This window comes from Papaver somniferum, chromosome 3, assembly GCF_003573695.1.
Source record: "Papaver somniferum cultivar HN1 chromosome 3, ASM357369v1, whole genome shotgun sequence".
Taxonomy (NCBI): domain Eukaryota; kingdom Viridiplantae; phylum Streptophyta; class Magnoliopsida; order Ranunculales; family Papaveraceae; genus Papaver; species Papaver somniferum.
Genome location: NC_039360.1, coordinates 120,941,543 through 120,964,674, shown reverse-complemented (window position 1 = coordinate 120,964,674; position 23,132 = coordinate 120,941,543). Strand labels below are relative to the sequence as shown.

The 23,132-nt window shown below is 37.3% G+C and overlaps 1 protein-coding gene across 2 annotated transcripts; it reads left to right on the top strand.

The window, feature by feature from the left end:
* Positions 1–11,594: 11,594 nt before the first annotated feature.
* Positions 11,595–16,496, top strand: LOC113357186 (synaptotagmin-2-like). Of its 2 annotated transcripts, XM_026600514.1 has the most exons (12): positions 11,595–12,253; positions 13,231–13,329; positions 13,421–13,471; positions 13,600–13,723; positions 13,800–13,918; positions 14,084–14,185; positions 14,387–14,461; positions 14,772–14,848; positions 14,947–15,193; positions 15,307–15,657; positions 15,798–15,929; positions 16,088–16,496. In XM_026600514.1, the coding sequence occupies exons 1-12, from the start codon at positions 12,143–12,145 to the stop codon at positions 16,217–16,219; spliced, it is 1,620 nt and encodes a 539-aa protein (XP_026456299.1). In that variant the 5' UTR covers positions 11,595–12,142; the 3' UTR covers positions 16,220–16,496. The 2 variants fall into 2 exon arrangements, with proteins under 2 accessions (XP_026456299.1, XP_026456300.1); XM_026600515.1 differs by lacking the exons at positions 11,595–12,253; positions 13,231–13,329; positions 13,421–13,471; positions 13,600–13,723; positions 13,800–13,918 and having other exon boundaries at positions 14,084–14,199.
* Positions 16,497–23,132: the final 6,636 nt, after the last annotated feature.

Here is a 23,132-nt window from a genome sequence, read left to right as displayed (position 1 = left end):
CTACTCTATCTACAGCTGGCAAAGTCATTATGATCCAAACAGTTACCTCAACATCAAGCATATATCAAATGAATTGCTTCAAGCTCCCAAAAGGCACCTGCAAAGAGATAAATACTATACAAAGAAAATTTCTTCTGGAATAAAGATCAAGACAAACCCAAAGGTCTCTTCTACATTGCTTGGGATGTTGTCAATAAACCAAAAGAGATAGGAGGCCTGGGTTTCAAAAACATGGAATACTTCAATCTGGCTATGATTTCTAAAATTGCTTGGAGATTGATAGAAGAACCACACTCTTTGTGGACCAGTACTATGAAGGTTTCTCACTTCCCAAACAAGGAAGTCATTAGAATGGAAACAAAGCCAAAGAACACTGATTCCTGGATTTGGAAAGGAATTTTAGAGGGCATCACCTGCATTCAAAAGTACTATATCTGGAAAATAGGGGATGGCACCAACATACATATATGATAAGATAGATGGATAGAAAATCTACCTGACATTCTCCAAAAACCACTTCACCGCCCCTCCAACCTGAAAATTGTTAACCAACTCTTCAATACCAATGGGGAATGAGATCATCACATTATTTCCCTCTGGTTTCCTCAATATATTCAAAAACTCATTCTCCAGACACATCATCACCCTAACTCTGTGGACACCATCCAATGGAGCTTAACTCATACAAGAAAATTCACAGTTAAATCCCTTTATGATAAAGAAATTGAGGATAAATATGCTGGAGATACTCTTACAACTCCATGGGGAGATATTTGGAAATTAGATACCAACCCAGCCATCCAACTATTCATATGGAAATGTGCTCATGGAATACTTCCAACAAAAGCCAAGTCTGCTGGTATCCTAACATATATTGACCCTTTCTGTAATATCTGCAAGTGTGCAAATGAAGACATTACTCATGTGCTCTTAGCCTGCCCTGCTGCTTCAGATGTTTGGAGGAATCTATTTGGGGAGAATCACCAGCTATTTATTAATCACAGATATTTTCATGATTGGTTTAATAGTTGGTTTTCACCCGACAATACCACAAACAGCTGGAACTCTTCTTATGCTACCATATGCTGGTTTATCTGGAAAGCTAGATGTGACAAAATTTTCAGAAACATTGATCCTAATGCTGCTGCTACTGCTTTGAAAATCACTCAACACCTTTGCTCCCATGAAGGGGTTCTTCACAAACCCAGTCATATCTTAAACAATATCTACTATCAAGCTAGCAGTGCTGAGGATAACTTGAGCACTCACACCAGAGGCAGACAGTTACAAGAAAAATTTGGAATCACTATTAGCATACATATTATGGAAGTTTATAATAATTTGGCTAATGGTGATAGATTTCAGTATACTAACTTTGCTTTGGTGGCTCTTTCTTTCTCAGGACAATGCATGGGAGCCGGGTGTAGTTGCAGGAAATCCTACACTACACCCCTTATATGATTTCATTAACCCTCAACTCATTTTTAAGTTAACAATTATAATTTTATTGATGAATCTTTGAACAATCTTACAAGAAAATATAAAGGAATCAAGAATAACCACTGCTCTAGATTTTCTCTCTCCTATTTACTTGTTTATTACTCAAAAAGATCTCTCCCCTTTTTCTTTACAATTGAACGACTATTTATAGGGAAGTACCTAGTGGATGACAGCTAATCTGTCCTTTATTTTCGGATATGTCTTGCGACGTTCTCGCAACCTTACAAATGTTAATCTCGCAAACTCTCTCATTTTCGCAGAATCATTACATTTTTCTCATGATTTTAGCTGACGTCGTTTATTATGTCACTTCCAAAATTGTTCTGCGACGTTGTTGTGTTGTATTGTTGATAATTTCGCTGAGGCATTATTGTTGCGAGATTCTGATCCTACATCTTTCCTCTTCTCATATCTTCTCTGCAAAGTAGAGAATGAAGTGAGAAATGCCGCAGCTGTTCATCTCTTCATATTCTGCATTTATCACACTTATTCTTTCTTCCATCTGTTTCTTGACACGTCTTCTGTAACCGCTGCTTTTCAACCGCTCATGTCTTTTCGTCTTAATGGTGTTTATTTCTTCGAGTAAAAAATCTTCTTTATATATTCTTCTTACTCTTCTTTCCACTTTCTTTTTACTTTCTCTTCTCTTTTTATTCTCTCATCTCTGCAACTCTATTGTTCTTCCGTAAGTTCCGCTACTGTAATCCTTCCCTCTTCAATCTTCTTATTTTTTATTCATTCCCATACTCTATATTCAAATATGCCTCCAAGTGGCCATAAACATGAGAAAAACTTAAAAGACGTCCAAAAAGATCTTGCAGAGAAAGGTTTCACACTTTCTACCATTCTTGGTGAAAGTGCCAAATCAATTCTTTCTATCAAACTTTTCTCTGATCAATATTGTGATGATCAATCAATCATAATTTCGCTAGGTCAAATTCTCGCAGGTCTCCCCATTCCTCTTTATGATCCAGATATTCCTCTGTTCTATAAAATTCTCGCTCACTCGGGATTTTCGCGAGCTATCTTCCAATTGAGTGGGGATTGCATCCGTCTGATGTTAGAGTTTGCTAACCGTGGTGCTGGTAAAGGATCTCTGTACTCCAAAGAACTTAGGGATCCTAAATTCGCATAAAATAATTGCTGAGAAATACACAGTAGCGAGTTTGTTTGAAAATTATGAATTGATCTCCATGAAGAAAGAGAATACTCGCTGGGGTATTTGTTTGAAAAGGAAAGATAACATTGATGAAGCTAAAATACTCATGCAAGACATTGATTGGCATTCTGGTAAGAATACAACTCCTCACCAATCCAAAGATGATAAATGGTGTGTTTTTCCCTTGATGTTAAAAGGACCTTATATTGTTGGGTCAAATGTTCTTCTTGAGAATCTCGCTACCTATCAACCTTGGGCATTCTCTTGGCCCGAGAAGGAGAAAGAGGTATGTTTCTTCCAGTTCGCTCACTTTATATTTCTTTATTTGTCTTTATTCTTTTGTTCGTTGACCCTTGAGACATTCTACAGATCCAAAAACTGAAAGATAGTTATAATAGGACTGGGAAGACTAGTACCTTGTTAGCTCTTCGCTCATACACAGATGAGGTAAGAAACATTCTCTTTATGATTTTAAACAGTATATTGTTGCTTCCATTTCTTATTTCCATCTGTGTGTGAAGATTATTGCTGAAATAGAAGAACCTGCCAATGTTGCGAAGACTGGTGATAAAGGCAAAGGTGTTCTTCGCAGGGAAAAACCAACTTCTCCTCCTTTAAAGAAAATAAAAGTTTGTTCTTCTTCGCCTTCAAATATTCCTTCTCATGAAAACTCCGAGAATGATGAGGATGATGAGGATAATGATGACCTTACTGCAAATGAAGATTCTCCATATGAATCTTCTATGGCTAAGCTCTCTGGCCTCTTTTCTGATTCTTTGCAAGGAAACACCTGTAAAGCTCTCTCTACAATTTGCGATGTTCCTTTATTGGATGGTGATAATTCTCTTCGTGGAGTTTCTAGATCAATGACTCCCAATTTCCTGCATTCTCTTAATAGTCTGGTATACTTTCATCCTTTTACTTCTTCATTGTTGTAACTCAAAATCTCTTTCTATGTTAATACTTTTTATATTTTCTCGCAGGATGGAAAAGCTTCTTTCGCTGTTGCCTCAGATCTAGAGAGGAGACGCGAAAATCTTGAAAAGAAGAATCTTCAATTTCGCACAAAGAATGAAGAACTGGAAGCTGAAGTCAAATGTCTTCGCGAGAAAAACAGACAACTAGAAATTGATTCTTCTTCGTATAAGAACAAAATCTCTAGTCTTCAGCAAGCTAAAATCAGCTCTATGGTATGTTACTTTTCTCCTTTCGCTTCATTCATTCATCCAGTTGTTTTATCTTATTTAATTGATCATTTTTGCAGACATTTATGGTCTTTCTGATGAAGCTACCATTCTTCGTTCATTTCCTAATGCCTTGGATAATGATACCCTTCTTGAGCGTCTTAATAAATCTTTAAATAGTTTTTCAAATGATAGAATTTCATCTCTTTCTCTGAATGAGCTTAGATCCAAATTTCGCCTCTTAGATATTAACCATAGATCTAGTTTAGGCTTAGCCAACCGATTTAAGCGTCTCCTTCTTAATTCTAAAGAGAAAATCAATGAGTTGAGAACCAAAATTAGCGGTCTCATAGATGATAAGGATCGCATCTCTGATCAAGGTGCTAAGGCTTTGGCGAAATTCCAAGAGACTCTTCTTGAAGTTCAACTTGAACGAGATGAAGCTAATCGCAAGAACATCGAGCTCTGAAAAAGAGAAAACCAAATTCGTTCTCGTCTTCTTATAAGTAATGAGGATGAATTTGCTTGGGCTGCGAAAATCTTAGATGATGCCAGAAAAGATTTAGGTGTAAATGTTAGTCTCCAAGTTGAGCATACAACCTTGATTAGAGATATGATTTCTGACAGAGAAGGTTATTAACTGTTCTTCTTTACTAATCTTTTGTTTCTTATGAATTTTCATCAAGTTATTAATTGATTGTCTTTTGCTTGCAGATTCTGAAAGTAGATATCGTGAAAAGATTGAGGAACTTGAAGCTGAAAAAGAGGATCTCGCAAAGAATCTTTCTTCTCGCAACGACAAGTATTCTAGATTAAAGAATCAAATCAAGATCACTGTTGCGAACTTTAAGAATGATGATATGCATTTTCGCAATCAAACTATCCAAATGGTTTTTGATGACCATAGTATCCCTCATTCTGATTATCCTTGTCTCTTGGAAGAAATCCCAAAGAATATTTCCAGTCTGATTATTTCTGATAGCGAAGCTGATGATGAAGGTTCTGATGGTGATGAAGGTTCTGACGCAGACGAAGAAGGGAACAAGTCTGATGAAGATGATGAAGGATCAACTAAGAAGTAGTCTTTGTTTATTTCTTTGATCTTCTGTAATACTTGTACATTTATTCCTTCTTTCTGTATATTTGCAAATTCTTTTGGTTCCCCATATTCCTTAATATATGGGTTTCTTTCATTTTGACCTGCATTCATTAAAACAATTCTTCCTTGCAATACAGTTAATCAATATAATCATTAATTTTTGAAATTTTGTGTAAATCTATCATATGGAGACAAATAACATTTTCTAATTTCATTATTCCCGTACTTGCCTCTGTTATTTGTATCCAAATGAGAGATTTTGTAGATTTTTCTTATTTTGTGCCTCAACTTCGCAGTTATTTATGTATAATTTCGCAATCTTATGCGAAGTGAATTTTGATTCTTTTCAAAATCTCATTCCTGTGTGGTCTTATTTTTCCTTCCTAATTAAAGGTCTTATTATGCCACCTCTTGTCATTGCGACAAAATCGCAGGACGTTCTTGCACTTTCATGCAAAAACCCATTGATCTTGCCTTAACTTTTTCTTTTGTATTATGGCCTCTTCAGGAATGTTGCGAAAATGTGACAGGCCTAAATATTCTTGCGAAAATAAAGCCCCATGACATTGCCGTCTTGCGACGAAATCGCAGGACGTCTTCGCACTTTTATGCGAAAACCCATTGATCTCATCTTATCTTTTTCTTTTGTATTATTGCCTCTTCAGGATTTTCGCACAAATATGACAAGCCTTAATACCCTTGCGAGTAAAAAACCTCATGACATTTGCGTCTTAAGACACTTATCAGCTCCCTAATGGAGGGTGCCGCCCTTATCTTCCCCCGGTTGCCCCTTCAAGGAGGCGTACTTCTACCATACAAGGTTAGCTCTTCCCATCCAGTCTTAAAAACAACCAGTTGTTTTCGCAGCCTCTTATCCCTTTTACCTATAGGGCTTATGTTTACGAGACTGCACCCTAAGTGGGGTTTTCTTCGGGCCGAGTGCAGTGTAAGCCAAGACTTGTCAAGAATGGCAAGGTGCGCTTCAAACGCCCCTGGCACTCTTGACTCAACCGTGTACCTCGGCGCCTTGATCAAATTCTGCACTCCTTGGGAGAGTCCTTATTACCTTAGTCGCCCAACCTAAATCATATGCTTAAGCTGAGAATCCAAGGTGCCTCTTCCAGATGAGCTTTATTGACCCCAAATCTCCATGACTCGGGTTCCGGTGGCGGTGTAGCCTTTACCTGAGCCATGCAACAGGTACCCCATTATATGACGTACTTTAGGTTTTACATTTGCCTCTTGCGAAATTGTATTCGCGAACTAGGGTGTACGCCATAAAGGTTCGTCGCTTTCTCTTTTGTCATTGTTCTCTGATTGTCTTCTATAAAATTCATTATCTCTGCGAGATTCTCGCACATCATCATATCGTATTTGCATTTCGCAATCTCAATTTTGTCATTCAATAAAATGTATTTTTGAGAATTTTACTTATTGCGAGAATGTCGCAACAAATTAATCATTCATACATCTCTTGTTTTTATTACCTTTGCCATCCTCTGCTTCTTTATTATTTTCTGCTAACGCTTCCTTGGTAATGGTATGTTCATCATTTCTATTCTGAGCTAACATTAGTTTCGCAACATCTCTTCTTCTTTTGTTTCGATCGCATCCACCATCAACCTCTCACTTCTTTGTGTCTCTTTGATTTTGTGTCGCCAATTTTCCTTCTTGTTTGCTCTTCCTTCGCAAGATTCTATCTCAGTTTCGTAACACCTCTTTCCTTCAACCCAATCTCCCTTTATGATTCCTACACCGCTGGGGTGAGGGAATTTGATGCACTGGTGAAAAGTTGAAGCTACACCTAGAATCCCATGTAGCCAAGGTCGACCAATTAATGCATTGTAGGGTGATTCTACATCAACGACACAGAATAGGATTTCAGAAGATATTCCCTTCAATGGAATTCGCATAGTAACCTCCCCTTTAGGCTTGTTGGCAGTACCATTAAAACCATATATCTTATATGTTGATGGTATAAGATCATCATCTCTTCCTCCCATAGTTTTATAAGTATGATAAAATAAGATGTTCACAGAGCTTCCAGTATCGATTAGAATCCTATTAATTGCCCATGAATCTTCAGCTTCATCATCCTCATCTTCTTTCGGTTTTGGATTAATTTCTAATTTTACTACCAATGGATTATCATGTACCTCTTCACCTTCGGGGATTTCTTCTGCGGTAAAAGAAATAATTGTTTCTGCCATTCCTCTAGTGGCGAGATTTTCGCAATATTCATAATTTCTCTTCCATCATTATCTCTTGCGAACACTCTACTAAAACATTGTCATGAAAATCTTCAATTGTCTTGTATGAATGTACGATAGAGTGACAGAATAGATTCTTTGCTTTTGCACCAACTTCTATGAAGAATGTTTCCTTCTTTTTCATCGTGTTTACTTTGTGATGCTCTGGTGGTGGTGGCAATGGTTGAGATTGTGGGTGCCCTACCAAAAAGTGGTTTAGTTTTCCTTGATCTATCATTCTCAGAATAATTCTTTTTACATTTCTGCAATCATTTGTAGTATGTCCATGAAAATGATGATAAGAACAAAACTCATGACTTCTGTGGTTTGGAGGTGGTTCCGTTCCCATGTTCCATGGTGTTGGTATATTCTCCATCAAAATTATAGCTTCCCATATTTTCTCCACACTTGCATTTAGAGGTGGCATCTTGATTTCTTCCCATACTACCTTGTGACCTCCTTGTCCTCTATTATAGTTTTGTCTTTGACCTCCATAAGTTTCTTGTGGCTGATCGAGTCTTTGAATCTTGTTATTTCCACCACGATTGTAGAAATTTCTTTCTCCTTCATACTCCTCTTGATCTCGGCTTCCCATAGCCACCAGTTTCTGTTGATTGTTACCCGTCACCTTCTCTTGTTGTACTTGCGAAGTGTTCGCCACTGTGTTTATTAGCTTGGGTAATAAGCTTGCATTCGCTGTTTGTGAACTGGTGTTCGCAACTGGGTATGATTCCATTTCATTTTGCCTTTCCTCTAGAGCAATATATTCTTCTTGAAGTTCTCGCAATTCAGTCATTGTGATCGTATTCTTGACTCTGAAAATTTGGACATACAATAGGTTGGTTGCAAACATAGCATTGATAAATGATAATATAAGATATCTCTCATCTACACGGCCAGCCATTTCGCTACACATAGTCCTCCATCTTTTAGTTAGGTGCTTCAAACTTTCGCCAATCCTTTGTTTTAATCCAAACACGTCTTCAATACCAGGTCGCGAAGAATTATTACTTATATATGCCCCCAGGAATGTAGTCTGCAAATGATTGAAGGATGTTATTGTATTCTTTGGTAGACCTTCGAACCATTTTAACGCCTCCCCTGTTAAGCTGGATGCGAAATACTTGCATAATACACATCATGATTTTCCCATTGCAACATGCACCTCACGTAGGCTTTAATGTGTTGAATTGCACAAGTTGTTCCATCAAAAATGCTGGTTAATGCGGGCAAATTGCATTTCGGTGGTATTCCTCCTATTGTACTTCCCTTGTAAATGGAGTTTTCGCAGCTTCTTCTATAGCTTCATCCAATTGTCTTCTGCCTACTTCTCCTCTATTATTTAGCATTCCTCTCATTTCTTCTAACTCTTTCAAGATTTGTTTATTTACACCTGAATTTTGATCCATTGGTCTTTTTAATTTCGCCTCTCTTCTTCTGCGTTCATGTCTTCTCTCTCGCGAAATTTTGCATTTCTTCTTCATTATCCTCATCTCGTCTTCTTCTGCGAGTCTCTTCTTCATCTCTATCTTGAATTCGCATATGATTATGTCTCTCATTTTCCCCTTCATGATTTTGTTCATTTCTTATTAATTCCATTCGCTGTCTTTCACATCCTCTGTATTCTATCATACTCTTCATTGATATTACCGTTATTCCGGTTTTGTGTACGCCTTCTTCTCGATTGTCGTGATTGTTCTGGCGAATTGTCTCCTGAAGCTCTTGTTCTTCCATTTCCGCTCTCAATCTTTCACGTTCGCAAATTAAACGTGCTTGTTCAGCATAATGTCTTTCAATTTCTTCTTCAATCGTTTGTTGATTTCTTTGAGTTTCTCTCTCATGTAAAATTCTCCTTCCTTCCTCTCGATTTCCTTCGCCATCTTGACATTTCGTCCCTGACGTTGTCCATTCTCTTGATTTCTACCATTTTTCCTATCATCAAAAGTTTCATTTTGTGGAACGTAACGATCATCAGTCTTTCTCTATTTTCGCGATATTCTTCATTAGGATTTGATATTTCTTCTTGAATATTGTTTCCAGCATTAATTGTGGGTGAGTTTCGCCTCATCTCTCTTCTAGTCGATCTTGAATATGATTTTGTAATACTTCTCGATCTTCTACTCTGTAGTCTCATATTTTCCATCCTCAATTCGTGATTTTGCCTTGTTAGATTTGCACGTTCTTCTCCTCAGCTCTTCTTTCTTCATGTATTCTTCGTCTCAACGTTTCTAACGCTCCAATTTCCTCATCTCCATGAATTATTCCTTCATCTGCTTCTTGATTTCTCTCTACCTGTCTATGGTTTCTGGTTTGCTGCTCTTCTTCTACTTCTTCTTCTGCGAATTTGATTGCCAAGTGTGTATACTCACCCTATCATAATCTATATTCCTTCCTTGTACTAGTGTTTGTTGAACTGGTGGTTGAATTTGATTTTCTCCATTATTTCTCATTCTAGTAGATTCTCCCATTTTACTTCTTTCTCTTCCAGCAATTCTCTTGCTTCTTCTAATAGTAGTTTGTTGTTCTGATGTATTTCTTCTCCTAGCCATTTCTTCAATGTCAACGAATTGCAAGATATTATGTAAAATTCTTAATCAATCACTCCAAATCTTCACAAATCTCAATATTAATCTTCAATTTATTCTAGAATAATCTTCAATGTTCCCTGTTTCTAGCGCCATCATGTAGTTGCAAGAAATCCTACACTACACCCCTCATATGATTTCATTAACGCTCAACTCATTTTTAGGTTAACAATCTTAATTTTATTGATGAATCTTTGAACAATCTTACAAGAAAAGATAAAGGAATCAAGAATAACCACTTCTCTAGATTTTCTCTCTCCTATTTACTTGTTTCTTACTCAAAAAGATCTCTCCCCTTTTTCTTTACAATTGAACGACTATTCATAGGGAAGTACCTAGTGGATGACAACTAATCTGTCCTTTATTTTCGGATATGTCTTGCGACATTATCGCAACCTTACAATTGTTAATCTCGCAAACTCTCTCATTTTCGCAGAATCATTACATTTTTTTCATGATTTTAGCTGACGCCGTTTATTATGTCACTTCCAAAATTGTTCTGCGACGTTGTTGTGTTGTGTTGTTGATAATTTCGCCGAGACATTACTGTTGCGAGATTCTGATCCTACACCAGGAATGTTAAAGACCCAGCAATTGGACTCAGTAGATCAAGCAGAGCCTACAGAGGAGCTCAACTAGCACTGACCTGGGGAAAAGAGATGAAAAATACCAATATCAACTTTGAAGCAGAAGAGGATGATATTCTACAAGCCATTCACACAGCCTACAAAATTGCAGTACAACAACGGTTCCAAGAAAACTCTACGATTGAAGATAGGAAGTTAGGAGCTATCGACTTTGTTTTGGGAAATCTCACTTAATTAGATAGTCAACATCAAAACAATGCTGCTAAACTAGCTAGGATCACTAGCACTTCTCTTCTATTCCAGAACATGAACTGGAAAGGTACCAACTTGAAACTTTTTTGGCAAATTTTACAGTCTAGTCCAAACTCTATCATTTAGGATTACTGTAATAACTCTTCTAATCTGGCTAGGGATCTTCTTGGAGCTATGATTAGCTCAGTTAATTCTCAAACTAATGCTGTAATTTTGGAGTAAGTTATTCTTTCTAGAACTTCGGTTCTCTTTTTATTATATAAAAAAAAAAATCTTATCAACTGTAAGGATTTCAGAAGTTAGTGATAGACTGTTAGTTGAAGTGGTTCTATTGTTGGGAATCTCTCTACCAACTGTAGAGACTAAAGAGGCAAGATAAAATGCTAAATTAGGAAGGACCCATCATATTCCACCTTACATCATCAGTTGTGATGGCTTTGGACATTTTTTTTGTCAAGTGCCTCAAACGAGATGTGTGGGATTTTGGACCACAAACTATGTGGTTGCATTTGTTTAATTATATCTTTCGTCTCATAAAGTATCTTTCTCGTCGTCTTTAATGATGTGAATTGGACGCCGTCCAAACCATGTTTAACCAAAAGTTACACTCCTACAATATTGCGGATTTACTTTGGCCCCTAAATATAATTAGAGAGGCGTTTAGCGAGTGGATATACTAGTCAGCAGCATAAAACCTTCTGGTTCTGGGAAAACTTCAGCTGTGGATGATCAAAACTTCGGGCTTGGTCTAAAACGTTATAGATCAACTAGCTAGTTTAGGCTCGTTCATCTTTTAGTTTTGTCTCGCAGGAGCTGTTGAATCAATTAAAGAAATGATGGGAAAGTAGAAGCAGCCAGAGAGACCAAAGAAGCAAAAGTTCATTAGGTAAAAAAAGACTACAGGTTCCTAATAAAAAGGGCTAAAAAAACAACAACAAAAGGAATTGGTACAACAAGAACAGAAAACCGTTGAGACTTGCTAGCTGGACCTAGACCTTCTATATCTCCTCATTTTCATCTCAAATTCCCATCCTCCTCCATTATTATTGCTACAATTACTACATCCGTTTGAAAATTTTCACATCTCTACTCTTTCCGTTTTCCAAAATTTAATGGGTCTGGCTAGAGAGTGATGACCACTCTACCCCACCCACCATCACACAAATAAGCAAGCGTTGCCGACAATAAATTCATCACGTAATAAGAATTATTCCATAATTTAGTAAGAAATACAAAACTGGGTCTGTGATTGTGAGATTTCCTTTTGTGGGACGTTGTTGTCTGGATCCAATCGTTTTTGTCTTTTTTTTTTCCCTAAGTTTTAATGGGAGAAAAAAATAAAAGAAAGTAGATAATAATTAAATGCTGTTTTATACGTGAACATGATAGTATGTGGATGTGGTGATGGTTTCTTAATTTGTTTTTTCTCGTTTTGAGTGGACATTCATAACTAATCTTCATAAAACACCAACAACAGATCTTCTTCTTTATCTGTGCACTGGGATTTCCAAATTTCTTTAGGGAAAAATGGGTATTCTGAGTAGTATATTGGGTTTCTTTGGTTTTGGTTTCGGAATGGCTTTTGGACTGGTGATCGGATACTATCTTTTCATCTACTTTCAACCTTCTGATGTCAAGGTCTGCTCTCTTTTTCCCCTTTCCTTCTTTTCACTTTAGAATTTCAATTGCATTTTCTGTATGTTCAAATGTTTATTTCATTATACTGTTATTTTTTATCAGTATCATGAGAACGATCAATTACATTTTCTGTATGTTTATTTTATTGTACTGTTATTTTTTTATCAGTATCATGAGAACGATTATTTTTTTCCCTCAAGGATGGGAAATGTTGTTTTGTACGACAGACCTTGTTGATTTGGCTGCAGGATTGTTTAAGTTAGAATCTCTGAGAAGATCTCTGTATGATAGGAAAGAGTGTGTCAATGGTGTCATTGCATCTTGGTGTATTTTACTGGCTATGTTTTCTTTTTCTTCTTCTGTTATTGAATATACCAGTTTCATATGTTATCATTGCCGTCGGTAGCACTTGGTCTGTTACTTTGTTAATCGCGGTAGTAACTGTTACTGTTAGGGTGGAGACGAGGAAGTATGGATGGTGGATTATGAACGAATCATTTAATTCAGTAAATTGTAGTCTGAATTTGTTAGTAATTTGGGTTGATCAAATAGAAAAATGATTGGGTTTTTGGAGATTATACCTGTTTATTGGTGGTTTCACCATTCTTTGCTTACTTTCTGACGATGAGCTTTGAAACACTAAAGGTTTACCCTCATGAAACTCCTCGAATTGTAGATGGCATAATTTTCTGGTTAATCCTTGTTTGGTGTGTAGATATCACCAATAAGGAATCACAAGTTTGATCGTCTCCCAGCAGTGTTTGCATATGTTATAGACTAGCAAGGGAAGCTTTAATGCCCCAAGTTTACGGAATGCAGTGTTCATACTTCTTATTTAAAATATAAAACAGCACATTTTCCTGAATACCACTACTCTTATTTGTACGTAGATACGAGTAAACAATTTAATCGTCAATATTTTAGTCTGTCGTTGTTGGTATTTATGCTCAAAATTTTCTCGACTTTCAATCATCCAGGATCCTCTCATTCGTCCGCTGCTTGAGCAAGACACAGAGACTCTGCAGAGAATGCTTCCGGAGATACCCCTATGGGTGAAAAATCCAGACTACGACCGTGTATGTGTTCTCACTAGTCACCATTATTCTTTTCTGGTCCCTTAACATAGCATTTCTAACCTTTCTTCCTTTTTAATTTTGATCCTTTAAGGTTGACTGGCTCAACAAATTTATTGAACTAATGTGGCCTTATCTGGACAAGGTATGTCCATGTTTGAATGTGGATAGTTCTTTCATGTTTCCAATCATTTTATTCAAAGTTTTGTTTTGTAAGACCATTATAGAGCTGGGATGGTTGAATTTTACCTTTCTTTATGTTTTTTTATTTAGGCAATTTGCAAGACTGCAAAGACCATAGCGAAGCCTATTATTGCCGAGCAGATTCCAAAATACAAAATCGACTCGGTTGAATTTGAAACACTTACCTTGGGAAGCTTACCACCAACATTTCAAGGTCAGTTCACTGGATGCACCCATTTCCCGCGGTTCTATTTTACAATTATGTTATACATGTGCTTCGATTACTGCAGGTATGAAAGTTTATCTCACCGATGAAAAGGAGTTGATTATGGAACCTTGCTTAAAATGGGCCGGGAACCCAAATGTCATTGTTGCCATTAAAGCATTTGGACTGAAAGCCACTGTGCAGGTTACTGGTTTGCACTCTTTGTAAATGAAGTTATAAACTACTGGCACTTGCTACTTGATGTTCTAAGATACCAATCTAACCCTTTAAATGAGTAGACTTGCACTCTGTTCTCAAAAGAGAAGCAATTGTCTGCATGTTAACACTTGTCTTGCTAGAGAATTTCAGGTGTTGGATTTACAAGTTTTTGCTTCACCCCGTATTACATTGAAGCCGTTGGTCCCTAGTTTTCCGTGTTTTGCCAAAATCCTTGTGTCCCTTATGGAGAAGGTGTGTTATGATAGGTAAACTTATATTGATTTAATTTTGATTCATCCATAGCTAAGTGTTTGGCCATAGAGATCTCCATGGCGGAAACTGTTTGTTTCTTATGTTTTTGCAGAATGTGGAAACAGTTGGTTAACTGGTAACCTTGAGTAGAGTGTTGTTTCGGATGTCAAGTCGTGATTTAAATTTGTGTTGCTTTTACAGCCACATGTTGACTTTGGAATAAAGCTTCTTGGGGCAGATGTGATGTCGATTCCTGGCTTGTACAGATTCGCACAGGTACATTTCCCTCGGTGTTGTGATGCTATGTGACCTTTCTTCAGAATTACAGAAACATTAGAAAATGATTAATTGGTAAACTTGTGAAGTATGGTGTGTTTATCTCAAAAGTCATTTTGTAAAATTAAGTTATCATCACCATTAGTAGTAAGTAAGATGAAAGCAATTCTCCTCTCACAAGTCGCAACCTTACCGTGACTCCTCATCAAAATATGACCAGCTCGTGTTGCAAAGCCTAATGGCTTACTTTGTGTTCTTGCTCTATCTTTTGTTTGGTGGGTTTGATTGTGGTACTTGGTTTTGTTTTCAGGAGCTTATCAAAGATCAGGTTGCCAACATGTATCTATGGCCCAAAACCCTTGAAGTACCTATTATGGATCCTGCAAAGTAATCAGATTTGCTTCCTTTGTTCCTAAGTTTCTGTTCTTTTTCGTTCATGCTTGGTCATTGAATAATATCAACCAATCTTCTTGTGGAACATGCAGAGCTGCAAAAAGGCCTGTTGGGATTCTAAATGTTAAGGTTGTAAGGGCTACAAAACTTAAAAAGAAAGATCTCATGGGAGGAGCAGACCCTTATGTGAAACTAAAGCTCACTGAGGATAAGCTTCCATCAAAGAAGACGACTGTCAAACGCAAGAATCTGAATCCTGAATGGAATGAAGAATTCAACGTTGTTGTCAAAGACCCACAATCTCAAGCTTTAGAGCTGAATGTTTTTGATTGGGAACAGGTTTGAATCTCCTTTTACTTAGATCCCATCTCGCTTGAGCTATTTCTTGAATTTCGTAATTAGTATGTAATTTCTATGATGAATTAAGCTGTATAATATTTCTCTCCCTACAGGTTGGGAAACATGACAAGATGGGAATGAATGTCATTCCTCTTAAGGATCTTACTCCTGAAGAAACAAAAGTTCTGACTCTTGATCTGCTGAAAAACATGGATCCCAATGATGCTCAAAATGAAAAGTCACGCGGACAGATCGTCGTGGAAGTTATATATAAGCCTTTCAAGGAGGAGGATATGCCAAAAGATATAGAAGAGTCAAACGGCGTGGAAAAGGCTCCTGACGGAACACCTTCTGGTGGAGGTTTGCTTGTAATTATAGTTCATGAGGCTCAAGATGTCGAAGGGAAACATCACACAAACCCCTACGTACGGATCACTTTCAGAGGAGAGGAGAGGAAAACTAAGGTACTTATAACGCCCAAGGACATGACCATGGAAAAATGTACATTTGTTCATATATTACGACAACCCTTACTTGCTGCACTTTTGTTTGCTTAAAGGAAGAGATCCCCTTGCTGCTTACATTTTTTTAATCTTTTGAACAGCATGTCAAGAAAAACAGGGATCCTAGATGGGATGAGGAGTTTCAGTTTACGCTGGAGGAGCCACCCACTAATGACCGATTACACGTAGAAGTTGCCAGTACCTCATCAAGGATGGGTTTGCTTCATCCTAAGGTATCCAACTGCACCACACCTCACTTTTTAATTTGTTCACACATAATGAATCTCTTTTGTGCAACTGCGCTTGGAAAGCTCAGAAGTGCACAAGTCTAACTTACATGATGATAACCCCACGGCACTTTTTCTTTTGTTTCTTGAACAAAATATATCAGGAAAGCTTGGGGTATGTGGAGATTAACCTCGCAGATGTTGTCAGCAACAAAAGAATAAATGAGAAGTACCATCTCATAGATTCAAAAAATGGACGCATTCAAATTGAGCTGCAATGGAGAACTTCTACATGAGATGCTTAGACCATGCCAGTTGGGGTAGTACTTATGTCACTCTTTGATTGGATTTCTATGCTTGGAGGTTGGATGGTGTTTGACTCTAGTGTAGGGCATCATCACCTTTTGCTTTCTAGTGTTTGTGCATCTTTGTAGTTTCAGGAGACCCAATAAATTGCTTGTTTTTTCATTGCCTGCCTGTGTGCGTAATAGAGCTAATTGTGAAAAATGAATAGAGCTTCAGCATTTGGTTTAGTGTGATTTTTGAAAGTAATATTCTTTGCTCGATCTTTAATGTGTGCGTTGCGTGTGTCTTCACTGACACAAAAAGGGCAAGATATGTTAAAAGACGGTGAAAGTGAAACTAGAAAAAATTAGAAAATACAACACAGCAACCTGCAAAACGCCAGAAAAGAAAGCTAACAAAGTAGCGCATGTCTTCGATAATTTCTTGAGCGCATTTCGGGGGGCTGTTTTCTGTTTTTATTAGTTACATAATAGGACAAAATAAGACCATCATAGATGGGTTATGTCCTTGAATTCCTCGACTCTAAAATGTAATAATTTCTGTATTCAATGAATTTATTCTTCCTAGCGAAAATAAATAAATATATATTTTACTTAACGACCAATAAGCCTTAATTTATTCTTCCAAGATATTGAAGCAGACTTTGAGTTAGTTTCAGACTCCTCTTCAAACTATCCAAACAGAATTGCAAGACCTAGACATAAAAGAGACAATCTTGAGAAGCAAGCCTATCTTAGTTCCTCTTGAATTGGAGCTTCATCTTCACCATCCATATCCAGAAGAATATCTAGTGATGACGTGATACAGTGGAAATCTCAGATTGTACTTGCAAAAGGATTCAAAAGTGCAAAAGTTGAACACTCCAACACCAATGTTTTGAACAACAACAATCTCAGTAGCAGCAACATAAACAACAACAACTTTAATGAAGCAGCGATCTGAATTGCAAATGTGCTGACTATCCATTCATTGCCATGACTTCGCACTCAGTTTACAAGTATTGATGCAGCATCTTTGGGACCGGTGGAGCTCCCATCTTAATTAGTGCTTTGTACTCCTTCTTCCTTATAGTGTACTAACAAGTAGTAGTCTTTTTCTAGCATCCGACAATTTTTTGTTACAATGTTTACCTCTACAGGTTAAGTCAGTTGCTTTCGGTTAACAAATATTAGTTAATCTCCAGTTTGCTCATAGTAGTGTCTAGGATAGACTAATGTATGTATGCTTATAACCTCTATACTACTACAAAGTGCTTTTGATTTCAAGTTTATGTCAGTTTTAAGTCTTTGGGTGTAATTCTAATCATCTATGGTGATATAAAGTGCTTTTGGTTTAATACTTATCTCTTAATATAGGGGTGTAAATTCGGGCAGGCCGGGCCGCCCGACCCAAAAACTAAGACAGGCCGGACAGGCCGGGCTTAATATTTGTGAGCCCGTAAACAAATTCAGGCTGGACAGGCCGGACACAAGTAGATAATTTGCTACCCAAAGACCGCCCAAAGCCCGCTTTTTATACGGGCAGGCCAGATCGGGCCGGACAGGCCACTATTTTGATTTTTTTTTTTAAGTTTAAATTTTCAAATGAACGGTATTAAATACAATATCCTTTCCTTTCCAACATCGCATATCATAAGTGATAGTATTATTTTATATTTAAATTACACTGACAAATATTTAATTTTAGCCTATAATAAATAATTAATTAGAGTACAATAAACTTTCTAATAAGAAAATATATTACCATTAATGTTTTGAAAAGGTTAATTATAAGTAAAAAAGCAATTATATATTTTATTTTTCTTGACACAAAATTGACAATTATAAAATTGTAACTTTTAAGTCTTTTAAGAGGATATTAAATGATTAATGGCAGATAAAAGGCTTTCAGGTCGGGCACCAGGCCGGGTATGAGGCCGGGCATCATAATTAATCGCAAAGCCCGAGACCGCCCAATAAATTAATCCAGGCCAGGCCAGGTGGTCCATGACGGGCCATAACAGACTTTGGGCTACTTCGGGTACAGGCGGGCTCGGGCGGATACAGGCAAGCCGAGTATTTTCGGGTATTATTTACACCCCTATCTTAATATAGCTTGAGTAGAAATTAGTCTTCTTTTCTTTAGAGTGTCTTCTTATTTAGTGGCATATCTCTGGTTAAGTGATCGTTTTTCTGAACTGCGTCAGTTTCTTCCTGGAGTTTTAACTTTGTTCCAATTTTCTAACTGCTTCTTAAATATAGTTCTATAGCCGGTAACATCTCTGACTGCTTCTATCAGCAAAATTAAAAGGTGGACGATTTACCACACCTTGTTCTCGTTAGCTACCAGTGTTGCCTGCTTCTGCATCCTTATTTAGACCTCCTTTGTCCTGTGAACTATAATTCAAGAATAATAAGAACAACTGTCGTTCACACAACCAAGATTAGCGATAAGAGTCTCGGTAAGCTATTTGATTCTAGTCAAATCTAAAACATCATATAGAATTCTCTAAACCCCATCCCTAACTTCTCACCCGCAAAGCAAACTAAAAACTGAACTCGATTTATCAGAGCTTATTCACTAAAACCATAGAGCCCAAGTCATCTACTTAGCATCTAATCAATCTTATCTCCTTCATAAGACCATCTCAAAACGTTGTATCATGTTGGATAATCTTTATTGCACCATATCCACATACCCAGATCCAACTCCATCTAGAAAAAACAGAAATGAATATACTGGCATGGAATTTCCAAGGAATAAATAACCCAACAACAATTCAACATCTGAAGGGCATAACTTCCTCACATAAACCTGATATCCTATTCTTGTATGAAACTCTAGCCAATCAAAGGCATATGTCGGGACTTGCTCAAACCCTTCAATTCCAAAACCCATCCATAGTGCCAAGATTGGTAGAAGATAAGGACTATGGCTCATGTGGAAAAACAACCTTAACATTCGAGTTCTGCTCCAATCCTAAAATTATATCCACGTCCTCGTCACTCCCCCTGCTCCAAGGAAACCATGGCTCTGCACCGGACTTTACGGCCCTCCACACCCAGACGCTAGAATCGATTTGTGGCAAAATTTTCCATCCATCTTCGCTAACATCAATAATTCAACCTCTTGGGTGCTAATAGGTGACTTTAATGAGGTAATGGACCAATCGGGAAAAAAGAAGAAGAAGGAAGACATGTCACATAGTGTCAAACTCAACCATTCCTCACAATGATAGATCAAATGTGATTCATAGATCTAGGATTGCATGGAGATCCTTTCACTTGGACAAACAATCAGCAAGGTCAAAACAACATTATGGAAAGACTGGATAGAGCAATTGCAAATCCTCATTGGCGTACCGCTAATCCTCATGCAGCAGAACAATGAACTGGCAAGGAAAAAAAAACTACAATTTTGAACATATGTAGCTATCTCACCCGCAACTCAAGCAAATTTTTGAATCAGCATGGACCCAACAGAATGATGCGGAGCCAGCTCTAAACCTCCAACTAAAGTTAATCACAACTGGACAAATCCTTATGGAATGGAATAAGGAGACCTTTGATCACCTCCCGAACTTGATAAAAAAATCGACATCACAAATCCAAAGGGCTCAACATCGGTGTGCTATTAAATAAGGGGACGAGCTGGATTACTGGCTAACTCAAGAAAAAGAATTTCGAAGTCAACACCTAAGAGCTTCTCCAATGGTGAATGTGGATCTTTCATATGTGGCATCACTTTTAAGACATCCTCTAGGTATAAAATCCTAAATATTATGAGAAAATAAATTTTATCTCCAACCCATAAAATGTTATATCATTTTTTTACTTATTTGTAAGTATATAATTGGTTTTATTTATTTTTTTGTGTTTTTAATGATTTTTATTAATAAAAATGTGACTAAGATGGAAAGACATCATGTAAGTGAATGCCTAAAACTAGAGGTCTAACTTTTTTTATACCACATCATCCTCACATCAATGGGTTGGAGACGATTTTTTGTTGTGTATCCTACGTGGATGAAGACTTTTTCTTCACACACATTCCATTAGAGAAGCTCTAAGCTTAGAGCTTTTCCAGTGGCATGTGTGTGGAGATAGATGTCAAAATCCACCTAGGATACACATCCATTTTCTCTAAAATCATTCTCCAACACCGATGTCTTAAACCAATGTATAGATGACTTTGGATAGACATTGTCAAGATGAATGTCTAGTTTTAAACATTCTCCGTGACATTGTCTACCATCTTATTCAGCTTTTACTTAATTGAATTGACTTTAATATATTAACTAACCATTTTTAGCTCTAATAAAATCTTAATTATGGAAAATAAAATTTATACTAATTAAAAGAAGAGGTTACATGCAATACTGTCGGAGATGGATTTTTTTCTCTCCCTAATTTTAAGGAAAAGTAGATTGAGGATGTCTTATTTGTGTTTCCACATAGGAAACACACACAATGACCATTGGAGAATCTCTTACTCCAATGTCATGCAACATATTGGAAACAAAGATCCATAATATAATAGCTTCAATCAGGAGACAATAATACGATGTTCTTCCACACAAAAGTAACTATCCACCGCAGTCGCAATAACATACAACAATTGCAGGATCCAAAAAACAATTGGGTCATCGACAAAGATCAGGTAATCCATATTATCCTCAATCATTTCACTACCCAGTACACAGCCCCCTCCATAATAATAGATGAGGACCTATTTGCGAAAATCACACCAACATTGACACCAACACAATGTGGCATGCTATCGGCGGAAGTAACCACAACAGAAATCAAACAAGCTCTGTTCTCCATTAATTATGAAAGTGCTCCTGGCCCAAATGGCTATACCAGTAAGTTTTTCAAAGTTTTCTGGGAAACTAAACAAAATCAACTAATAGCAAAAATCAAACAAGCTTTGTTCTCCATTAATTATGAAAGTGCTCCTGGCCCTGATGGCTATACCAGTAAGTTTTTCAAAGTTTTCTGGGAAACTACAGAAAATCAACTAATAGCCATGGTACGAATTTTTTTTAGTTCTCTAAATATCCACCCCCTCATGAATCACATAAATATTACACTAATTCCAAAAGTGAAAAACCCAACAAAACCATCCCAATTCTCTGCAATGTCACACACAAAATGATATCAAAAATCTTAGTCAATCGTATAAGACCCCTTCTACCATTTTTAATAAGTCCATATCAAAGTGCATTCGTTCCAGAAAGATCAATACATGATAACATAACAATTGCGAGGAACTATTTCATCATATCAGAACCTCAGCAATCACCAAAGATCCAAAAATAGTTGTGCAACTAGATATTGGGAAAGCCTATGATAGCCTAGACTGGGGTTTCATCAAAAAAAGCATTTTACAAATTGGGTTCTTCGACCATATTTGTGGATTATATTATGTTATGCATCTCTTCAGTCACCTACTCAGTCAACATCAATGGAACCCCTCATGGTTTCATCACTCCAACGAGGGGAATCATATAAGGTGACCCCATCTCGTCCTATATATTCATTCTATGTGCAGAAATCTTATCAACAAATTTGGGCAATCTGGAAGCCAAAAAACTGGTAGGAGGCGACTCCGCATATCAAAAAACCCTTCGCCGATATTACATCTTATGTATGCAGACAATCTCCTCATCTCCTATAAGGCCTCTCAAGAAAGTAACAACCACCTTCAGAGAATTCTTCACTCCTACAGCTCCTCAGCAGGACAAATCATCAACACCGGAAAATCAACAATCATTCACCACCCAAGGCTACAACTACATATCGTAGACTCTCTACACCAATTCTTCAACATGCCAACCACATCAACCCCACCTATATATTTTGAAGTGAAATTCAAATATTGTAGAACTTATTACCATATATTTGAATAATTACTTCAAAGGTTGGCACGTAAAGCTCAAGGCTGGATGAAAAAATGCCTGAATCATGCAGGGAGGTTAGTACTCATTAAGAACTCTTTAACACCTACATACAACAACCTTATGCAGACGCATCTCTTCTCCACACACGTGCACAAACATATTGATATAATCGCCATGATTTTTTTCTGGGGCTATGATTCCTCTATTAAAAAACTACATCGATTGGTATGGAACAAGCTAAACAAATCTATATCACGAGGGGGACATGACATCAGGAAGAGTAGCCATCACAATAAAGCTTTGCTCATGAAAAGGATATGGAACATCCACGATAAGCCTCATTCCCTCTGCACCGAACTCTATAACGTTAAATACCTCAATCATCAACCTATATTCCAAGGTATAATCCCAGTACCTTCTTCTGCTAGCCCACAATGGAAACAAATGGCATTCCTCATACCTTACTTCAAACAGCTTATATTTCATTGCACAGGAAACGGTTTAGACACACCTATCCAAGCTAATTGGATACCTCATTTTCAAAACCTTAATCCTACCCAACGCTATCCTATCAAATTGTAGTTGATATCATTGACCCTAATACTCATAACTGGAGACCTGATTAGTTAAATAACCTTCCACTTACAACGATCCAACATATAATAAATATCCACCTCTCACTTGACAAACCCTCAGATAGAATCATTTGGCCACTCTCAAAATTAGGAAAATATACCAGCGCTTCCGGATACAATTGTCTGATCCAACAGGATAATTACTCACAACCAAACCCTCTTCCAAACGCCAAATTTCTGTGGACCTTACCATGTCCACCAAAAATTCATCTTTTCTTGTGGAAAGCTATCAACGAAGAACTTCCAACATTATCTCTCTTACACCACATCAACCTCAACAACTCCAACCTCTGCCCACGATGCAGCGCTGAGCCGGAATCAACTGAACATATGCTTATACACTGCCAAGTGGCAATAGATACTTGGATCATCCTGTCCAACCGCATA

Coding starts and splice junctions, on each gene's coding strand:
- LOC113357186 (XM_026600514.1), top strand. CDS start 12,143: ATGGGTATTCTGAGTAGTATATTGGGTTTCTTTGGTTTTGGTTTCGGA. Junction 12,254..13,230: donor TTCAACCTTCTGATGTCAAG/GTCTGCTCTCTT, acceptor TCAATCATCCAG/GATCCTCTCATTCGTCCGCT. Junction 15,930..16,087: donor TGGGTTTGCTTCATCCTAAG/GTATCCAACTGC, acceptor AAAATATATCAG/GAAAGCTTGGGGTATGTGGA.